The sequence below is a fragment of the Heptranchias perlo genome, chromosome 1, assembly GCF_035084215.1.
Source record: "Heptranchias perlo isolate sHepPer1 chromosome 1, sHepPer1.hap1, whole genome shotgun sequence".
Taxonomy (NCBI): domain Eukaryota; kingdom Metazoa; phylum Chordata; class Chondrichthyes; order Hexanchiformes; family Hexanchidae; genus Heptranchias; species Heptranchias perlo.
This window is the reverse complement of record NC_090325.1, coordinates 144,096,797-144,112,660: the sequence shown is the minus strand read 5'-3', so window position 1 is coordinate 144,112,660 and position 15,864 is coordinate 144,096,797. Positions and strand designations below refer to the sequence as shown.

Genomic DNA, 15,864 nt, shown 5'->3' with positions numbered 1-15,864 from the left:
TTGGGCCATGATCCCTCACCTTTGATGGCCGCCTGGACTGATTTAATCCAAGGGACTTCACCATGCACCCTTTTAAGATTTAAAGGGGGTGTTTCACTTTGAACTTTATTTATCTGGCCCTGCAAGGCTTCGGGTGGTTCCCACACTTCTGGTGCAGCCTTGAACTTCTAGGCTAGCTCATCTGCCTCGCCTTTCTCACTGGCCCAGCGGGTGATTTTAGATTGGGCTCGGATTTTGACCACCCCTAAGGGCTGTTACCTCCTCTCAGCCTCTGCGAGAATCCACTGGATCAGCCCTGTCGAAGGCAATGTCTTACCATCCGCAGAGGTAAATCCCCGTTTATTCCAAATCGGTAGGTAGTCAGTTAAAGATAAGCAGGTAAAGTGACTGTCGGAGAATATAGTGAGATGGCCCTGAAGCTCCGACATCTGTAATACATACGTTACTACTGCCACCTCCCTTTAGCCGCACTGATTTTTTTCCCATCCCCAACTTGGGAACATAAATCCCAAATCTTGCTATCGATATCCTGGACTGAGGTGATTAGATCCATCCACAAAAACGCGTGTGGAACCCTCTAGAGGACCCAGAATAAAGGATCCATTGCCGGACCCAGGGACGGATATAGTGCATTTGTGTAGTGCGTTCCCAGGCAATAACAGCCCAGCCGCCAAATACAAACGAGTGTGGATGTGCCGGACCTGTAAGTTTCTCTCCCGAAGTCCTAAAGTCCACCTTGCTACACAGCTGTTAGAAACTGACCCATCCCTGAGGACCCCTGATAACAATAACCCTGTAAGGCTGTTTGTGGTCAAAAGAATTATCTTATCCAGTCCTGTAATGTTGGAGAATTCCACTGTCCCCCAATGCACTGCCAGCAAATGTCTCTCGCAGGCAGTATATGTCTGCTCCACCGGTGTCAATACTCGGGAGGCGTAAGCCACGGGCGCTAACTTTCCATGGAGCTGTTGGAGGAGGACGATGGACAAGGACATGTCCGAATGAGTTCACGACGCAGGCTGTAGGAACTACAAAAATCATTGTTTTTATTATGGGACAATGAAACTGTGTGGTGGCTGCTCTTTCCACTCAGAAAACTGTGACTCAACAGATGGAAATGCTGGCAGCTCAAAAGTGTCAGACCAACTTCTTAAAAAAACTAGTACATCAGGTAATTAATTTCAGCAATGCGGAAGTAAGGGCTAATCACTTGCTTGTCAAAACCTGAGGGGGGTGGGGGAGGAGCTAATCACAATAGCAGGTCTCAGACTTGCAGTAAACGTTCGAATTGATTTAAAACAAGACCACCCATCTTTAATTTAAACTGTATAAAGCAATAGAAGTTTTTAGCTGTAATCCAATTAAAACAAAGTGCTTTTTGCTTTTAACAGTGGCATAATGTAAATTTCAGTTGAAATAAATCCACACCAGCATCTTTAACTTAAAAAGTAAAGCATAAAAGTTTTCCTCAAATCTCCCATATTCTGGGGGTACAATCTTAAATTGAAATGAACATACTCAATAACCATATTCACGTTTTCATGCACCATAAAAATATTGATCTCTGTAATGGGTTACGAATTCAAAGTGCCAAATTTTATATAATAATCCCAAGGAATATTCCCATAGTTTGAGACTATGTGATGTAGGGTAGTTGTAGAGAAAATGTTTCCACTTGAAACTTGTTTACCCAAAGAGTGGTAAGAATGTGGAATGCGTTATCATAAGGAGTAGTTAAGGCAAATAGCGAAGATGCATTTAAAGGGAATCTAGATAAGTACATGAGGGAGAAAGGATTAGAAATAAATGGTGATAGGGTTATATAAAGTAGGTGGGAGGAGGCTCGTGTTGAGCATAAATGTTGGCATAGACCAGTTGGGTCAAATGGCCTGTTTCTTTGCTATCGACTCAGTGTAACTCAATGTAAATAACTAGCTGTATGTAGTGGCCACTCACAGAAAACCAGTTTTTTAATTTGCCAATTTAATCAAACACTCAATTTGTCAATTACCCAAATCAATTCAAAACCAATAACAGAAGGACTCAATGGGGTAAATTTTAACGGGAGCAGCGAAGAGTGGGGGAAGGAATTTCCTGATGGGAAACCCGGAACTATGGGTTTCTTGGACGTATGTACGATTTTGACGTAAGGATGACTTTCAATTTTTCTGTAGGTTTCCCGCCTGACAGCCAGTCAGATTGATAGGCTTGCTGTCAGTCGGACGGGAGAGCAGCCATGGAGCGAATGCCAGCAGATAAGTATCAGACTGGAGCAGGGGGTGGGGGGAGGGGTGGTCATTCATCGGGGCTCAGTCATGGGATGGGTGGGGGTCGGTCGATCGAGTGTGTGGGATTGCGGCATCTAGGCTTGTTAGGCCTGGAGGAAACACCCCTGCTCCTCCTGGCCCACAAACAGTGCAATAAAGGCACTTGCCTGTTGATCCGGACCTTCCTGCCTCCTCTTAGGCAGCGTGAAGCAGAAGGCCTAGGAATCCCGGCCCCCAAGAGTTAAAAGTAAAAAAACCTATTAAATTGGAGGCCCACAGCCTCCTTTTAAAAGATTTCACTAACCGACCCGCCTCCTGAGAGCCATTAAAACCGGAAGTGGGCGGGTTGGGGTCGGGTTTTGCTTTCTTACCCGCCCCCAAACCACCTGTTCGTGGGGTTAAAATTTACCCCAATATCTCAAAAATAATATGCTTATAGAAAAGACATTAATTAAAATGCTTAAAAATACCCCCAAGATCAAAGGCAAGACTGCAGAGGGTTAATTAAACTGCTTTTAACTCTGTTGAAAGAAGAGGGTGCATACTGAAAACAAGCATCACACAGACACATTTTTAAGAGAGACTTTCAAACAAAAGAAATTCGTAGCATTCTTAATGTTAAGCCATCAGCAAACTTCCTCACATTCACACACACTTTCACACAGACTGAAATTCCAGCAGCCTTTTCCTTACAAAATACGAGCAGGTCAGGCAGCACCTGCGGTATTCTGCTTTTGCATTTTTTTCCTCACAACAATTTTAATTCTGGCTGTGAGCTTATAATTTCTTTTCCTTTTTCCTAACCCTTTTGTTACACCTCAAGTGTCCAACCCAGGGTTTTTTTTATGAAACTCTTTCACAGTCTTGGTCTGCTGTGAAAGGACTGATGTTAACCTCTCCTCATCCTTTTGTGCTTTATCTTTCAGCATCTTTTCCTCCTTAGTTAACTCCTTCATTTTATCCTCAACCTCACACAAAGTCTGACAGTTTTTAACTGATAAAGCACAAGTTCCTAATTTCTCCTGGATATACCTTGTTTTATCTACCAGTTTTTACTGGCGGTTCTCCCATCTTCTCGCAACTGTCAATCTCCTCTGCCATAGCTAAACACATTCCCTTGTTTTTTTCTCAAACTTTTTTTTACTTGTTAAAAACTTGTTTTGTTGCAAAATCTTGAGTTCAGCCGAGGTATATTCTCTCACCACGTTAAACAACCCACCACCAAAATCGTGAGTAAACAGCTCACCCCAGTACTGCCCCGGACTCTTATGCAGGTCTCTCACGACCAAAAATAAACGCGTAATTACAAAGGTCTCTCACAACCAAAAACATATAATCCCCACTTTGCCCATTAACAGGTACAAAGACCCAAATACTTTTACTTCATACAAAACGTCCCTCGCAGGCCCTATGTTGGAGAGCCAAATGTAAGTAATCTGTTAACGGATCGGTCTCTTGTACTAGGAGGCTGCAAGTATGTCCTGTTCCAAAGTAAAGGTTTTATTAAGAAGTTACAAGATGAGTAGTAAAGATGTTAAAATACAATAGGACAATTATAACATACTATATAAGACATTGCAGTACAACCTGGCAAAGCGTTACACCTACAAGGTTCGGAGGTGATCAATCCCGGTTGAGTGGCCCAATCTTCGCTCCGAGAATATTCTGACATACGTTTTTCTTATATACCCACAATCACACATTAAGATCTGCTGCATTAAGCCTGTGTCCACATGTCAATCAATTTCTGTTTCCCAAGCCATCTGCTGACTTCTTACATTCCCCAACAAGACAGTAACGCGTCCCATGCCATCATGCTTATAAACATTGATAATAGTGGAGACATGGCGACTCATGATATGATCAACCAAGGAGGCAGTAGTCAACAAGGTTGAGACAATCTTGAGTACACGCAAACAATATCTAAAGAGGGCCTGTAAAAAATGCTGTTTCTTACAGAGGGTTGTTATGACATGGAATGCCCTCCCAGAAATGATAATAGAAGCAGAATACAGACAAGTTTTTAAAAGGGAATGGATAAATATTTCAAAGCACGATTTTAAAACAGTATGGGGAATGTGCAGAGGAATGAGATTGAGTGGCTCGCTGTTTGAGAGCCGGCACAGGTTGAATGGCCTCATTTGTACTGTAAAATTCTTCGATTCTTGCATTAAGCAATCAGAGGTTGGATGCATTAATTATCAGTTATTTGGGTTAAGAATTTACTTGAATGTAGAAAAATATAATTAAGTAGCTTTTTGTGTTATAAAATGGGATAAATTGCATAGAATGTATGAAATAATTTATGGTGTTGAATTGCTATGGTTGTGTTGGATTATAATGTAATGTTGTATTTTCATTAAACCATCAAAAGCTTGAGAATTGCTAAAGCTTTTTGTGAGCCATTGCACTGACGATTAACGTCTTAACATATGTGGTGAACTGTGTAATATAGGGAACGTTTACTTCAGCATATGTTGAGCACCCAGAGAATAAGCAAGAGCTCAATACTTTAATGGCCTAGCACCTTAATTATTTTGTAAATAATGAAAATTAATATTTCATTATGCGTGGAGAAAATCTGCCAGACTAGCTTGCCCTGATTGCCTGGGATGAGATACGATTCAATCACAGAGCAGCATTAAAGATAGAATTGCAGATTTGGCTGTGATTGCCCTGATCTCATGGCAGTACCAGGAGGAAAGATTTTATTAGATAAAACATTTACTATCTTTTTCACAGGCTGCTGAAGGCCTGCCATGTTGTCCTTTAAAGCTAGAAAACAGCTATTCATCTGACTGCAGAATACCTGCCAGGGAGCAGATCTTGTAACAGTCCCACGGATTGGCATCCTTGCTACTCTGCAGAGTATATGCAAAGTATAATTACGCGGAAATTTCCCATTCAAAAGTTCTAAAGATCTGTTCTCCCTGAGGTAGAGTTTTTGTGTTGTTTTAATACCAGTTATGTAATCCAGTGGTGCTGTAGGCCTGTTAGGTGTGGTGCAGCATACCGACCTTAGTAATTAGCAGAGAAAAAAATAGCTTGCAACCAGGTTTTTCTTATATGTTTATGCAGAATATTTGCTGCAACTGAAATGATGTTCATTTAAGTGATGGGTGCAAACAAAGTGTTGCACAATATCTGATAATATGTCTTACTTGTGCAGCATGGATTCCTTTAGTGAAAAATTCAGTAAGATAATTGAAGAAAACCTGCTGAACGGGTTGTTTTCATTAGAACAGAGGAAATCAAGGGGCGATTTGATGGAGGTGCTTAAAATTATGAAGGGATGGAACAGAGTAGATAGCGGACTGAAGTCCAGAGTGAGGGAACATAGATATAAGATTAAATGTAAGAAATTTAGGACAGAAAACAGGAGACACATTTTTACACAGAGGGTTGTGAGTCTGTGGAATGCACTACCAGAGTTAGTGATTGAAACAGACACTATTTAAGAATAGGTTAAATAGATAGTTGAAGGAAAGGGAGATAAAGAGATATGGGAACAAGGAATTAGGATCACTGCTCTTGTGGAGGATAAACATCAACATTGACTGGTTGGGCCGAATGGCCTGTTTCCATGTTGTAATTTCTGTGTTCTATGTAAAGTCCACTGCTATGATGTAAAGGGCTAGTCTACAAAATGTTGCCCAACTACAAAATATTGACCAACAAGGCGTTTGCTATAGGTGCAGTGTCACCAATATTGGGTTACAAGTTTAATGAAACAGACCCTCCAATTCTACCACTGTCGATGATTGGGAAATGTGTCACATCTTCAGCTTTCAAGAATCTTGGCCTATAGTCCCTTCCTGTTCACTACAAGGTCCTGTAAATGATTGAAGGTCAAGTTGTTTAAGGAATGGATTCATTCTCATGTGTGGCAGATGAAACTTCACATCACTGCCATCTTCATCGTGGACAACTTTCCATTGCCCCCTGCAGCTGAGTCCATTTAGAGCAGATATATCGAAGACATGGCAGTGTCAAAGTATGGACGCTGCCCATAAGTGGAAGCTGCCTGAGGTTTTCTACAATACTAAATTACTGTAGATTTGTGAAGTCAAAATACTTATCCTGAATACAGTAATTGCTCAACTTCAATTATTTTTGAAAAAGTACTCCTTAAATCTAGAATTATGGTACTTGTGAAACGTTTTTTCAAAAAAAGCTGCTAAGTTTTTGGTCTACAGAACAGATCCTGGTCTGGTTTACTTCGGTTAACTGAAGTCCAACTGTAAATATATTTCAGCTTTTGGATTGTAATATAATGTGGTGAGAGCATAATTGTTGTTTTATCAAGCAGTCTGGCCACAAACTGGTGCATGTAGATTTTCATCACAATGATATCAAGTACTTAATTTTGTATTCCAAAGAGACATTGAGTTTATTTGCTAATTTTTCTGAATTGGGCATCTGCTTAGAGAACTAAAAATTCTGGATTCCAAGTTGGTTGAGACCTGAAACAGTTCAAGTCAATGTCAGCAACAGGTGTATGAGCTCCACCTTCATATCCTGCCTAACATGGCTGCTGCCTTCCTCAATTACTTATGTGAGTCTATAGCCAGCTTTAATTGTGCAAATGCATATATATGTGTGTGTGTGTGTGTGTGTGTGTGTGTGTGTATATACACACAAAGGCCTCACGTTAGCTTTTCTCTTTTAAATTGTGTATTTCTTCAGCTGGTTCCCATGAAATGACTTTTGGAATAGGTAACAGCAATTTGCATTTATATAAAGACTTTGATGTAGAAGATCGTCCCAAGATGCTTCACAGAGGAAGAAAGGGAGGACTGCTGAGCTTGTGCAGGATAGTTATGAGAGGTAGCTGAAGAGATGCGATTTAAAGAGGCTATTTGAGAGAGCTGGAGGGATTTAAGGAGGGAATTCCAGAGAGTAGGGCTAAGAGAACTGACTGGTCCATTTCCAATGGTTGAGGGAGGGGGAATTGGACAGAAGGCAAGAGGAGAAAAAGGACATAAGCTGGAGAAGGTTGCAGAGTTGGAGGTTGTGGAGGCAGTGGCAGGATTTGCAGATGAGGATTTTAAGTTTGACGCGTTGGGAACAGGGAACCAGTGTAGGTCACCAAGGATGTCAGTGATAGGCGAGCAAAGCTTGGTACAGGTCAGGATGCGGAAGGCTGAATTCTGAACAAGTTTGAGTTTGTGGAGGTTGGGAGGATGGTGAGGAGACCATTGGTGAAATTGTGTCTACAGGTGAGAAAAAATTTGGGTAAGGGTTTTGGTGATGGGGGTGAGGTAGGTGAAAGTACGTGGTCTTGGTGATGGGTAGGATATGGTGTTTGAAGCTCAAATTGTGCCATCTCATTCCACCTCAGCGAGCAGCTGTGGAGTGGAATGGACCCATTGGTAAGAGAGCCGTGTTTTTGGTGGGATCCAGGAAAAATGGAGGAAATCTTGGCTCATTGATGACCTAATGTCAGTCAGGCGATCTCACCGCCCAGAAGTGGTAGTGGGATCAAGGGAAATGGTGGAAAGGTGAAGACAGGTGTCAGCGGTATATGTATAGAAGCTGACAACGTACCTAAAAATGATGTTATGGAGGGGCTGTGTGTAAATGAGAAAGAGGAGGGGGACGAGGATGGATGCTCTTGGGACTCTGGAGGTGACTGTGGGGAGCGGGAGGGCAGGCCAAATTTGAAAATGCGCTGGCTCAGAAAGGAGTGGAATCATGCAAGAGCAGACCTGTGGAGCTGGACCACAGAGGAGAGGTGGTGGAAGAGGATGGCGTGGTTGACAGTGTTGAATGCCACAGACAAGATGAGCAGGACAAAGTGTAATAACTCACTGCGGTCACAGAGGATATCTTTGTGACTTTGACTAGGGTGGGCTTGGCACTTTGAGAAGGGAGGGAACTGGATTGAAGGGATTTGAACGGGAAGCAAATTATGTAGGTTCAGGCCAAAATCAAATGTTTTTAAATATTGAGAGAGACAAAATATTCCATATCTGGTAAAGCCCAGGTTGGATGGAAAGCAAAACTCTTCAACTCTGTCCCAATATATTACTTCTAACTCAACTGCACAAGATCGCCTCTTTCTGCACCAGTTATGTGGCGTTCCCATGTGTGAGGCTGCTTTGCAGCTAGCCCGTGTACTTGCATTGGTCCCAGAGCGGACACCAGAAAATTTGAGGTTGTAGCACACCACTTACCAAAAGGTTGAGACTTCTATGGGAGAAAGCAAACCCCCAATAAACATTTTGAAACCCATTGTACCTGTAGAAGGGGCCTTTTTCTATGATTTCACTTATTTAACCACTGTTCACAGTTTGGTTTCTGGACCACAGGAAAAATAATTGAACCAAATCAGATTTCAGTTTCAGACCATTATAACCATCAGGAAAAGGACATTTTTATTGCATCAATCTGCACTGAATTCAAACCCAGATCCTGAAGGTGAAGAACATTTTAACTTGCTGGTTAACTTCCCTGGTTTCTAGAATCATTCTATGCTTACTGATCCTGGCCGTGTCAAGTAATTCACGATGAGTCACTTGAAATCAGAAAGGTAAAATTTGCATATCCTGATTTTAGTCATCATTTATTACACTATGCCTTGTGTTACTGAAGTTGGGCATTTTATTTTGATTTGTCTTGATATAATCCACTGAAGTATAATTCGATTGTGCAGCATGTTGAACCTGAGCTTTAGTTTGTTTCTATTGGAACACAGTAGGAAATGAAAATTGGCAGTAGCAAGATATAACAGGATTATGTAGCAGAAACATAAGAGGAAACACATTAGTGACTTAATGGGCTCAATTTTGAAACGGTGGCGGGTTGGCAGCGGGTGGGTGAAGGTGCGTGTGGTAAACTCGAATGAACAAAACTTACCGTTTCTCATGCAATCGCAACGTAATTGATGGTGATTAAAGTTCATTCTGGGTTTTGCACCTGACAGCCAGCCTGATTGACAGGCTGGCTGCCGACAGGAGCTGCAACGCGAGGGTTGGGAGGTGGGTGGGGGGAGAGAAGGAGAGAGAGAGCAAGACGTCATCCGGCGCTGTAACGGAAGATCAGGGGGCGGGGGGAGAGTGGAAGATCGGGGTGGTGAAGAGGGGGAGATTGGAGAGGGAGATTTCGGAGCAGGGTGGAAAGGTATATTGATTTTGTGTTTTAATTTTGTGCAATGATCTTTTATTTAATTTATTTTGTTTCTTTTTGCCGGATCCGGCCCTTCATGCCACCAGGCATGAATCAGAAGCCGTGGGAAAACCACCCAGGTAAGTTTAAAAAATCGTTCTAACTACCTAATATGTCACAAGTAAAGTGACTTAAGTACCTCAATTGGTTCTTTAACTATCATCCCGCCAGCTTTAATTGCCGGCTGGACTTCCAGATTCGGGAGTCCCGTGGGGAACTCAGAGTCGGCGGGTTAGAGTGGCTTCCGAACCCCCTCTGCATTTCTGCAATTTTCGCAGCCTTCCCGCCCCCAAAGCACCTGTAATTTATGTTTAAAATCGAGCCCTGTATCAAAACACAGTACCAATTTTCTTTATACCATGAATGACATTAAAAGGAAAAGCACTTGCATTTATATAACACCTTTCACGACCTCAGGACACCCAAAGTGCTTTCCAGCCAATTACTTTTAAGGTGTCAACATTGTTGAAATGTAGGGAAATGCGGCAGCCAAATTGCACACAGTAAGGTTCCACAAACAGCAATGAGATAAATGACCAGATAATCTGTTTTAGTGAAGGTGGTTGAAGGATAAATGTTGGCGAGGACAGCACGAGAACTCCATTATGTTTCGGGGAGAGAGTGTGTTTTTCATTTAACCAAATTCTTTTCCTGCAGCTGGTTAATATGGTCACTGTGTGCTGGAGGAGTTACAGAAGTTGCTTTAGTTCAGTGATTCACATTGTGGAGTGCAGATCGCTGTGACCAGCTGTTAACTGTGTGGAACCTACATTGTGTGGCAATAAGCCAGTCCCGTATGCAGTTAACATTTTATTTGCTTTCCAGAATTTGCAGTTAGTATCTTGAAAATAATGATTCCCCTGCTGTATTTAATCTACAAATACATGTATACCTGCATTTCAGGCAACTGTATTGAGACCAAACTAATTTCACTGTTGGGCACTTGCAGTTGTCAGAAAGTGGATATTTTAATCTTGTTCTGGACCAAGTTCAAAAAAATGTCCCAGAGGCAAAGAACGAGTCTCCGAGATTGTATTCCGATTTGACACACTGAACCATGTATGGAACATTCATAGCTTCTCTTAACTTGTAATCTTTTGGCCTTGAAGTTTTTAACTCTGATTCCTACCATATATATTTAAAGCAAATATGGTGGTCTTTTGTTTAATGCAGGTAGTAATTAGCGAACTGCGGCACCTTTTGTGGCATTAAGAATAGAAATTGTCTGCTTGAAATGATTATAATTTGTTGAAGTGCTCCATGATTTTTTTTATATACTAATGAACTTTGCATGTCTTCATAGATGAAGGACTAAAAGAAACAACACATGACTGATTCTGATGTATTCCTTAACAGCTAGTCTTAGCTTTCTTGTCTTGAGAACAGCAGTTGCAGAAGACAACGTATCCTGTTTGGTGACGTGTCTGAGTATATGCTGTAATATCAACTGTAGGAGCTTCAGCTGTTCAATGATTTCCTTTCATTGCAATAGGGTGTGACTGAATATATTCACTGGATCCAAGCCCAATGTTCTCAAGTCATAACCTTGCTATACAGTTTAAGTTGTAGTTGACTGAAGTGTAACCGTTGCAATGGACAGCATCTTGGTTCGAGTTTAGGTGTTTGTTTCCATGGGCTATAATAGGAAAAGAAAATTGGAAAATTGGCAATATCAAAATATTTAAGATAATTTCAAGTATATATGTATTCTGAAACATATCCTGTAGAGAAATTCAGTCAATAATGTGTGTTTTTCACCACCGGGATGATGTCGTTTTACTGGCGGTGATCTTATTTTGGCCAGCTTATGATTGACCTTGGCAGCAGTACAAAACTTTCTGTAGTTTCCACAAAAAGCCTTTCCACAAGATTTTCCACAAGAATTTCATTTGAGTCCAGATCAATGGGTAATGTTAATACACAGCTGCAGAGCAGAAGCTGATTACTACAGTGTCCATGCCAGAAGTTGCTGGCACCTCTGATAACTCACTTGTTCGAGGTGAGGGTGGAGGGGCAGGGGAGAGGAGTTAAAGGAGACGGGTGGTGGTGGAGAAAAAAGTTGTTGGTGTCCCAGAAGTTGTTGGCATCACCTGATAAATTATCAGATTAAAAACCAGGTAGCTCAAAGGGATAGCACCTGACAGAGAATATTGTTTGTGGATAAATTGTTGTTTTTTTATTTTTTAAATTGGGGTGGAATAGGGCTTTGGAATTACATATTTGTTTAGCAATTGAGAATTAACAGCTATTTGTGCGAGCTTGCTATCAGTAGAATTTGGGGGGCTTGATCAAGAAATTTGCAGATGATACAAAAATTGGTCGTGTGGTTGATAGTGAGGAGGAGATCTGTAGACTGCAGGAAGATATCAATAGACTGGCCAGGAGGGCAGAAAAGTGGCAAATGGAATTTAATCCAGAGACGTGTGAGGTAATGCATTTGTGGAGGGCAAACAAGGCAAGGGAGTACAAAATAAATGGGAGGATACTGAGATGTAGAAGAACAAAGGGACCTTGGAGTGCATGTTCACAGATCCCTGAAGGTAGCAGGACAGGTAGATAAGGTGGTTAAAAAGGCATACGGGATACTTTCCTTTATTAGCTGAGGCAAAGAATATAAGAGCAGTGAGGTTATGCTAGAACTGAATAAAACATTGGTTAGGCCACAGCTTGAGTACTGCGTACAGTTCTGGTCACCACATTACTGGAAGGATGCAGTTGCACTAGAGAGGGTACAGAGGAGATTTACGAGAATGTTGCCAGGGCTGGAGAATTTTAGCTATGAGAAACGATTGGATAGGCTGGGATTGTTTGCTTTGGAACAAAGGAGGCTGAGGGGAGATTTAATTGAGTTGTATAAAATTATGACGGGATTAGATAGAGTGGGTAGGGAGGACCTATTTCCCTTAGCAGAGGGGTCAGTAATCAGGTGGCATAGATTTAAAGTAATTGGTAGAAGAATTAGAGGGGAGCTGAGGAGAAATCTTTTCACCAGAGGGTGGTGGGGTCTGGAACTCACTGCCTGAAAGGGTGGTAGAGGCAGAAACCCTCAACTCATTTTAAAAAGTACTTGGGTGTGCACTTGAAGTGCCGTAACCTACAGGGCTACGGACCAAGTGCTGGAAAGTGGGATTAAGCTGCATAGCTCTTTTTTGGCCGACACGGACACGATGGGCCGAATGGCTCCTTCTGTGCCGTAATTTTTTATAATTCTATAAATGTACTTAGTGGAATGGCTTTTCCTCTTCAAAGTCTGGGCACTTTGGCAAGTGAGAGAAATGGCTAATTATCCCTGTTAAATTACATTAGGAATGACTGAAGTGAATAAGATACTTCAGTTTAAATTTGTTAGAATTATATAATTCTATATATGGATTTTTACAACTCTTAAATTTGAAAGATTTCTATGATAGAAACTCAACTATGACGAATGATGAACAGTCAACGTATTGCAAAATATCTTACTTTATTATAGGTGGGAAATTCATTTGCACTGTGTAATAAAAGTGCATTACAACAACAACAGCAACAACAACAACGTGCATTTATTTAGCATCTTTAATGTAGGAAATCGTCCCAAGACGCTTCACAGGAGCACAATCAGACAAAAATTGCAGTGCTAAAGGTGGTGATATTAGGAAGGGTGACTAAAAGCTTGGTCGTCGAGGTAGGTTTTAGGGAGGGTCTTCACAGGAAAGAGAGGTGGAGAGGCAGAAAGGTTTAGGAAGGGAATTCTAGAGCTTGGTGCCTAGACAGCTGAAGGTGCAGCCATCAATGGGGAGGCGAATGGAATGGGTGATGCATAAGAGGCCAGAGTTGGAGGAATGCAGATTTCTCGGAAGGTTGTAGACTCAAAGAGGTTACAGAATAGGGAGGGGTGAGGCCATGAAGGGATTTGAGCAAGAGGATGAGAATTTTAAATTGGAAGCAATGAGGGACTGGGAACCAATATACAACAGTGAGCACAGTGATGGGTGATTGGGACTTGGTGCAGGTTAGAATACGGGCAGCAGAGCTTTGGATGAGCTGGAGTTTGTGGAGAATGGGAGGCCAGCGAAGAGAGCATTGAAGGTGACGAGCGTGTATGAGGGTTTCACCAGAACTGTTCACAGTACTCCAAATGTGGTCTAACCAAGGTTCTATCCAAGTTTAACATAACTTCTCTGCTTTTCAATTCTATTTGTCTAGAAATGAACCTTGGTGCGTTATTTGCATTTTTTATGGCCTAGTTAACCTGAGATGGAACCATTTACAATGTTAGCTAGCGTGCGGGCTAGGAATTGATGAGAGAGAGTTAAGCTGCCCATGGCTCTGAAATAGTGCCGATGGCAGAATAGATTATGTTTGACGCAGTGGACTGTCAGAGGCACCAGGTGAAACCCCATGGAAGTTGGATGGTCAGCAATTCAGCGGGAATGGGGTCAAGAGAACAGGAGGTGGGTCTTGTGGACAAAATGAGCTCGGAGAGGACATGAGGGGAGATAGGAGAGAAACTAGAGAAAGATGTGGGTATAGGGCTAGGGCAGGGATGAACCTTGGGAGAAGTTTGGCTTGGTGGGTAAGGGAAAGTGGGTGATGTAGCAAAGACGGTCTCAATCTTAGTGACCAAGAAGTGCATGAACTTCTCGCACTTGTTCGAGGTGAGGGTGGAAGGGCAGGGGAGAGGTGTTAAAGGAGATGGAGGGTGGTGGTGGAGAAAAAAGTTTGGGGTTATCTTGGACTGCGTGAGATCTGAACTAAATTCAGGTTCGGGCCTCATTTAAATAGTGAATGACCAACACTTCTGCTCACAAAAAAACCCAGCAAACTCCTGGATAATGGAAATTGTATAACTGGGTTACATTATCCACTTCAGAAAGTTTATTTTCTTTCTAGATTAATGAAATCAAGAGCTTGCTTGCAAACATCTTCAAGTGATTAAATATCAAAGTAACTACTTTGTTATTATCACTAACTCTGGAGCAATACTGTAAAAACTTGGAGGAAACTGATTTCAGCCACTACTTTCTGATACTGCACATAGTCAAAGGTTTGTGGACCTTTTTTTTAAAAGCAGTAATCTATACCCCTCTTCTGAATAATCATGCCGGGCTACAATTCCGAAGGCACAGCAGCCTCCAAGGAACTATACTGAAGTGGCCATTTGAATAAGAATGTCAACAAGGATATTGGTCATCAGCAGGCATCCCACTTGGTCTTTTATTTGATGTTCTTTCTGATTTGAGGTTCTTCCTGATGTGAAGTGGAAGAGGTTCCAATTTGGTGGTCTGAGTGCTCCATTTGTTCAGTAATCTGATCCCTCTGTCTCAGCACAATCTTGAGTCTTAATGAAAACCAGTTCCATCATGTCTGCAATTTTTGGCTTTCATATGCGTTAGCAGGAGCACGTTGTCCATTTTATGTTATAGTTACATATCATTGTGGTATGAGATTTCAATGTGCTACTATGTAGATCTGTTTTAACCTGCAGTAACATGATAAATTTCTGCTTCGCAGACAGCATCCCTTTCAGTACCTGTATGGGCCGGTGGCATTAGTAAGCTTTAAGACTGGATTATAATTTTTTTTTAAAACAATTGGGATATCCTCCTTCCCAATCATGAAAGTCTGCAACTGACATCTTAATCTATTCAAGTAACAAGCAACTCTGAAACTCGGTTGCCAGTTTGCTCTCCTTTTACCTCCTCAAAACATCAAGGTTTCTAAATTAACTTATTTTCTAGGAAATTCCCCCTCCCCTTCCCCCATTCAAGAATCTCTGCTGGGTGCAATTCCATGGGTACTGGTCAGACTCCACTTCCTCACTCAAGTGCCCATTATTCATGTTTGGGCTACGATCATGAGTGTCAGCAGGATATTTGACTCGGTGGGGGTGACCACATCCAGGCCAGAGCCTCTCCACAGCCAGACACACATAAACACACTTGCATACGCACTATCTCCCAGCAGAGGTCACAGAATAATGATCAGGAACGAGAATCCTGACCAATCTTCCTTCCCCCTTGATCCAGGGATATGAAGCCAATTGTAATAGCCCGATTGTTGGTCCGGCTAACTCAGCACAGAGCGATGATTGAATCGAGGACCAGTTTGCTCGATGTGGTTTAGCTACTCGCTGCTGGAACTTGTTGAGCCATGTGGCTAGGTAAAACTATGGGCTTTAATTCAACCTTTATTTTATGGCATAGACAAAAGGTAAATCCTAAAGCCAAATGAATTAATTCATAATGTGTTTGAAATGTTTAGTTTACCAAAGCAAACACCTTATCTACAGAAACAGGACATGTTGAGTGATAGGCCTAGATATTCTGCTTTTGATATGGTTTAGATCTAAATGAGTATTGATTGATTTTAGATGAACACAAATGGAAATCTGCTGTTTGCACTCAATTTTCCATGGTCAGTTTGTTAGCATAGCTTCAGATGTAGATTT

The 15,864-nt window shown here is 41.7% G+C and overlaps 1 protein-coding gene across 3 annotated transcripts in view; it reads left to right on the top strand.

The window, feature by feature from the left end:
* The window catches only part of arhgap10 (Rho GTPase activating protein 10), a 197,935-nt gene that overhangs the window by 52,462 nt on the left and 129,609 nt on the right, over positions 1 to 15,864 (top strand). The window contains exon 1 of one of the 3 annotated variants that reach the window (XM_067992222.1): positions 9,468 to 9,514. The exons of the other annotated variants lie outside the window; for them this stretch is intronic. Coding sequence (XP_067848323.1) covers positions 9,472 to 9,514 — 43 coding nt within the window. The 5' untranslated portion in view covers positions 9,468 to 9,471. Of the gene's footprint in view, positions 1 to 9,467; positions 9,515 to 15,864 lie in introns of those variants that run through there. 3 annotated transcript variants of the gene reach the window in all.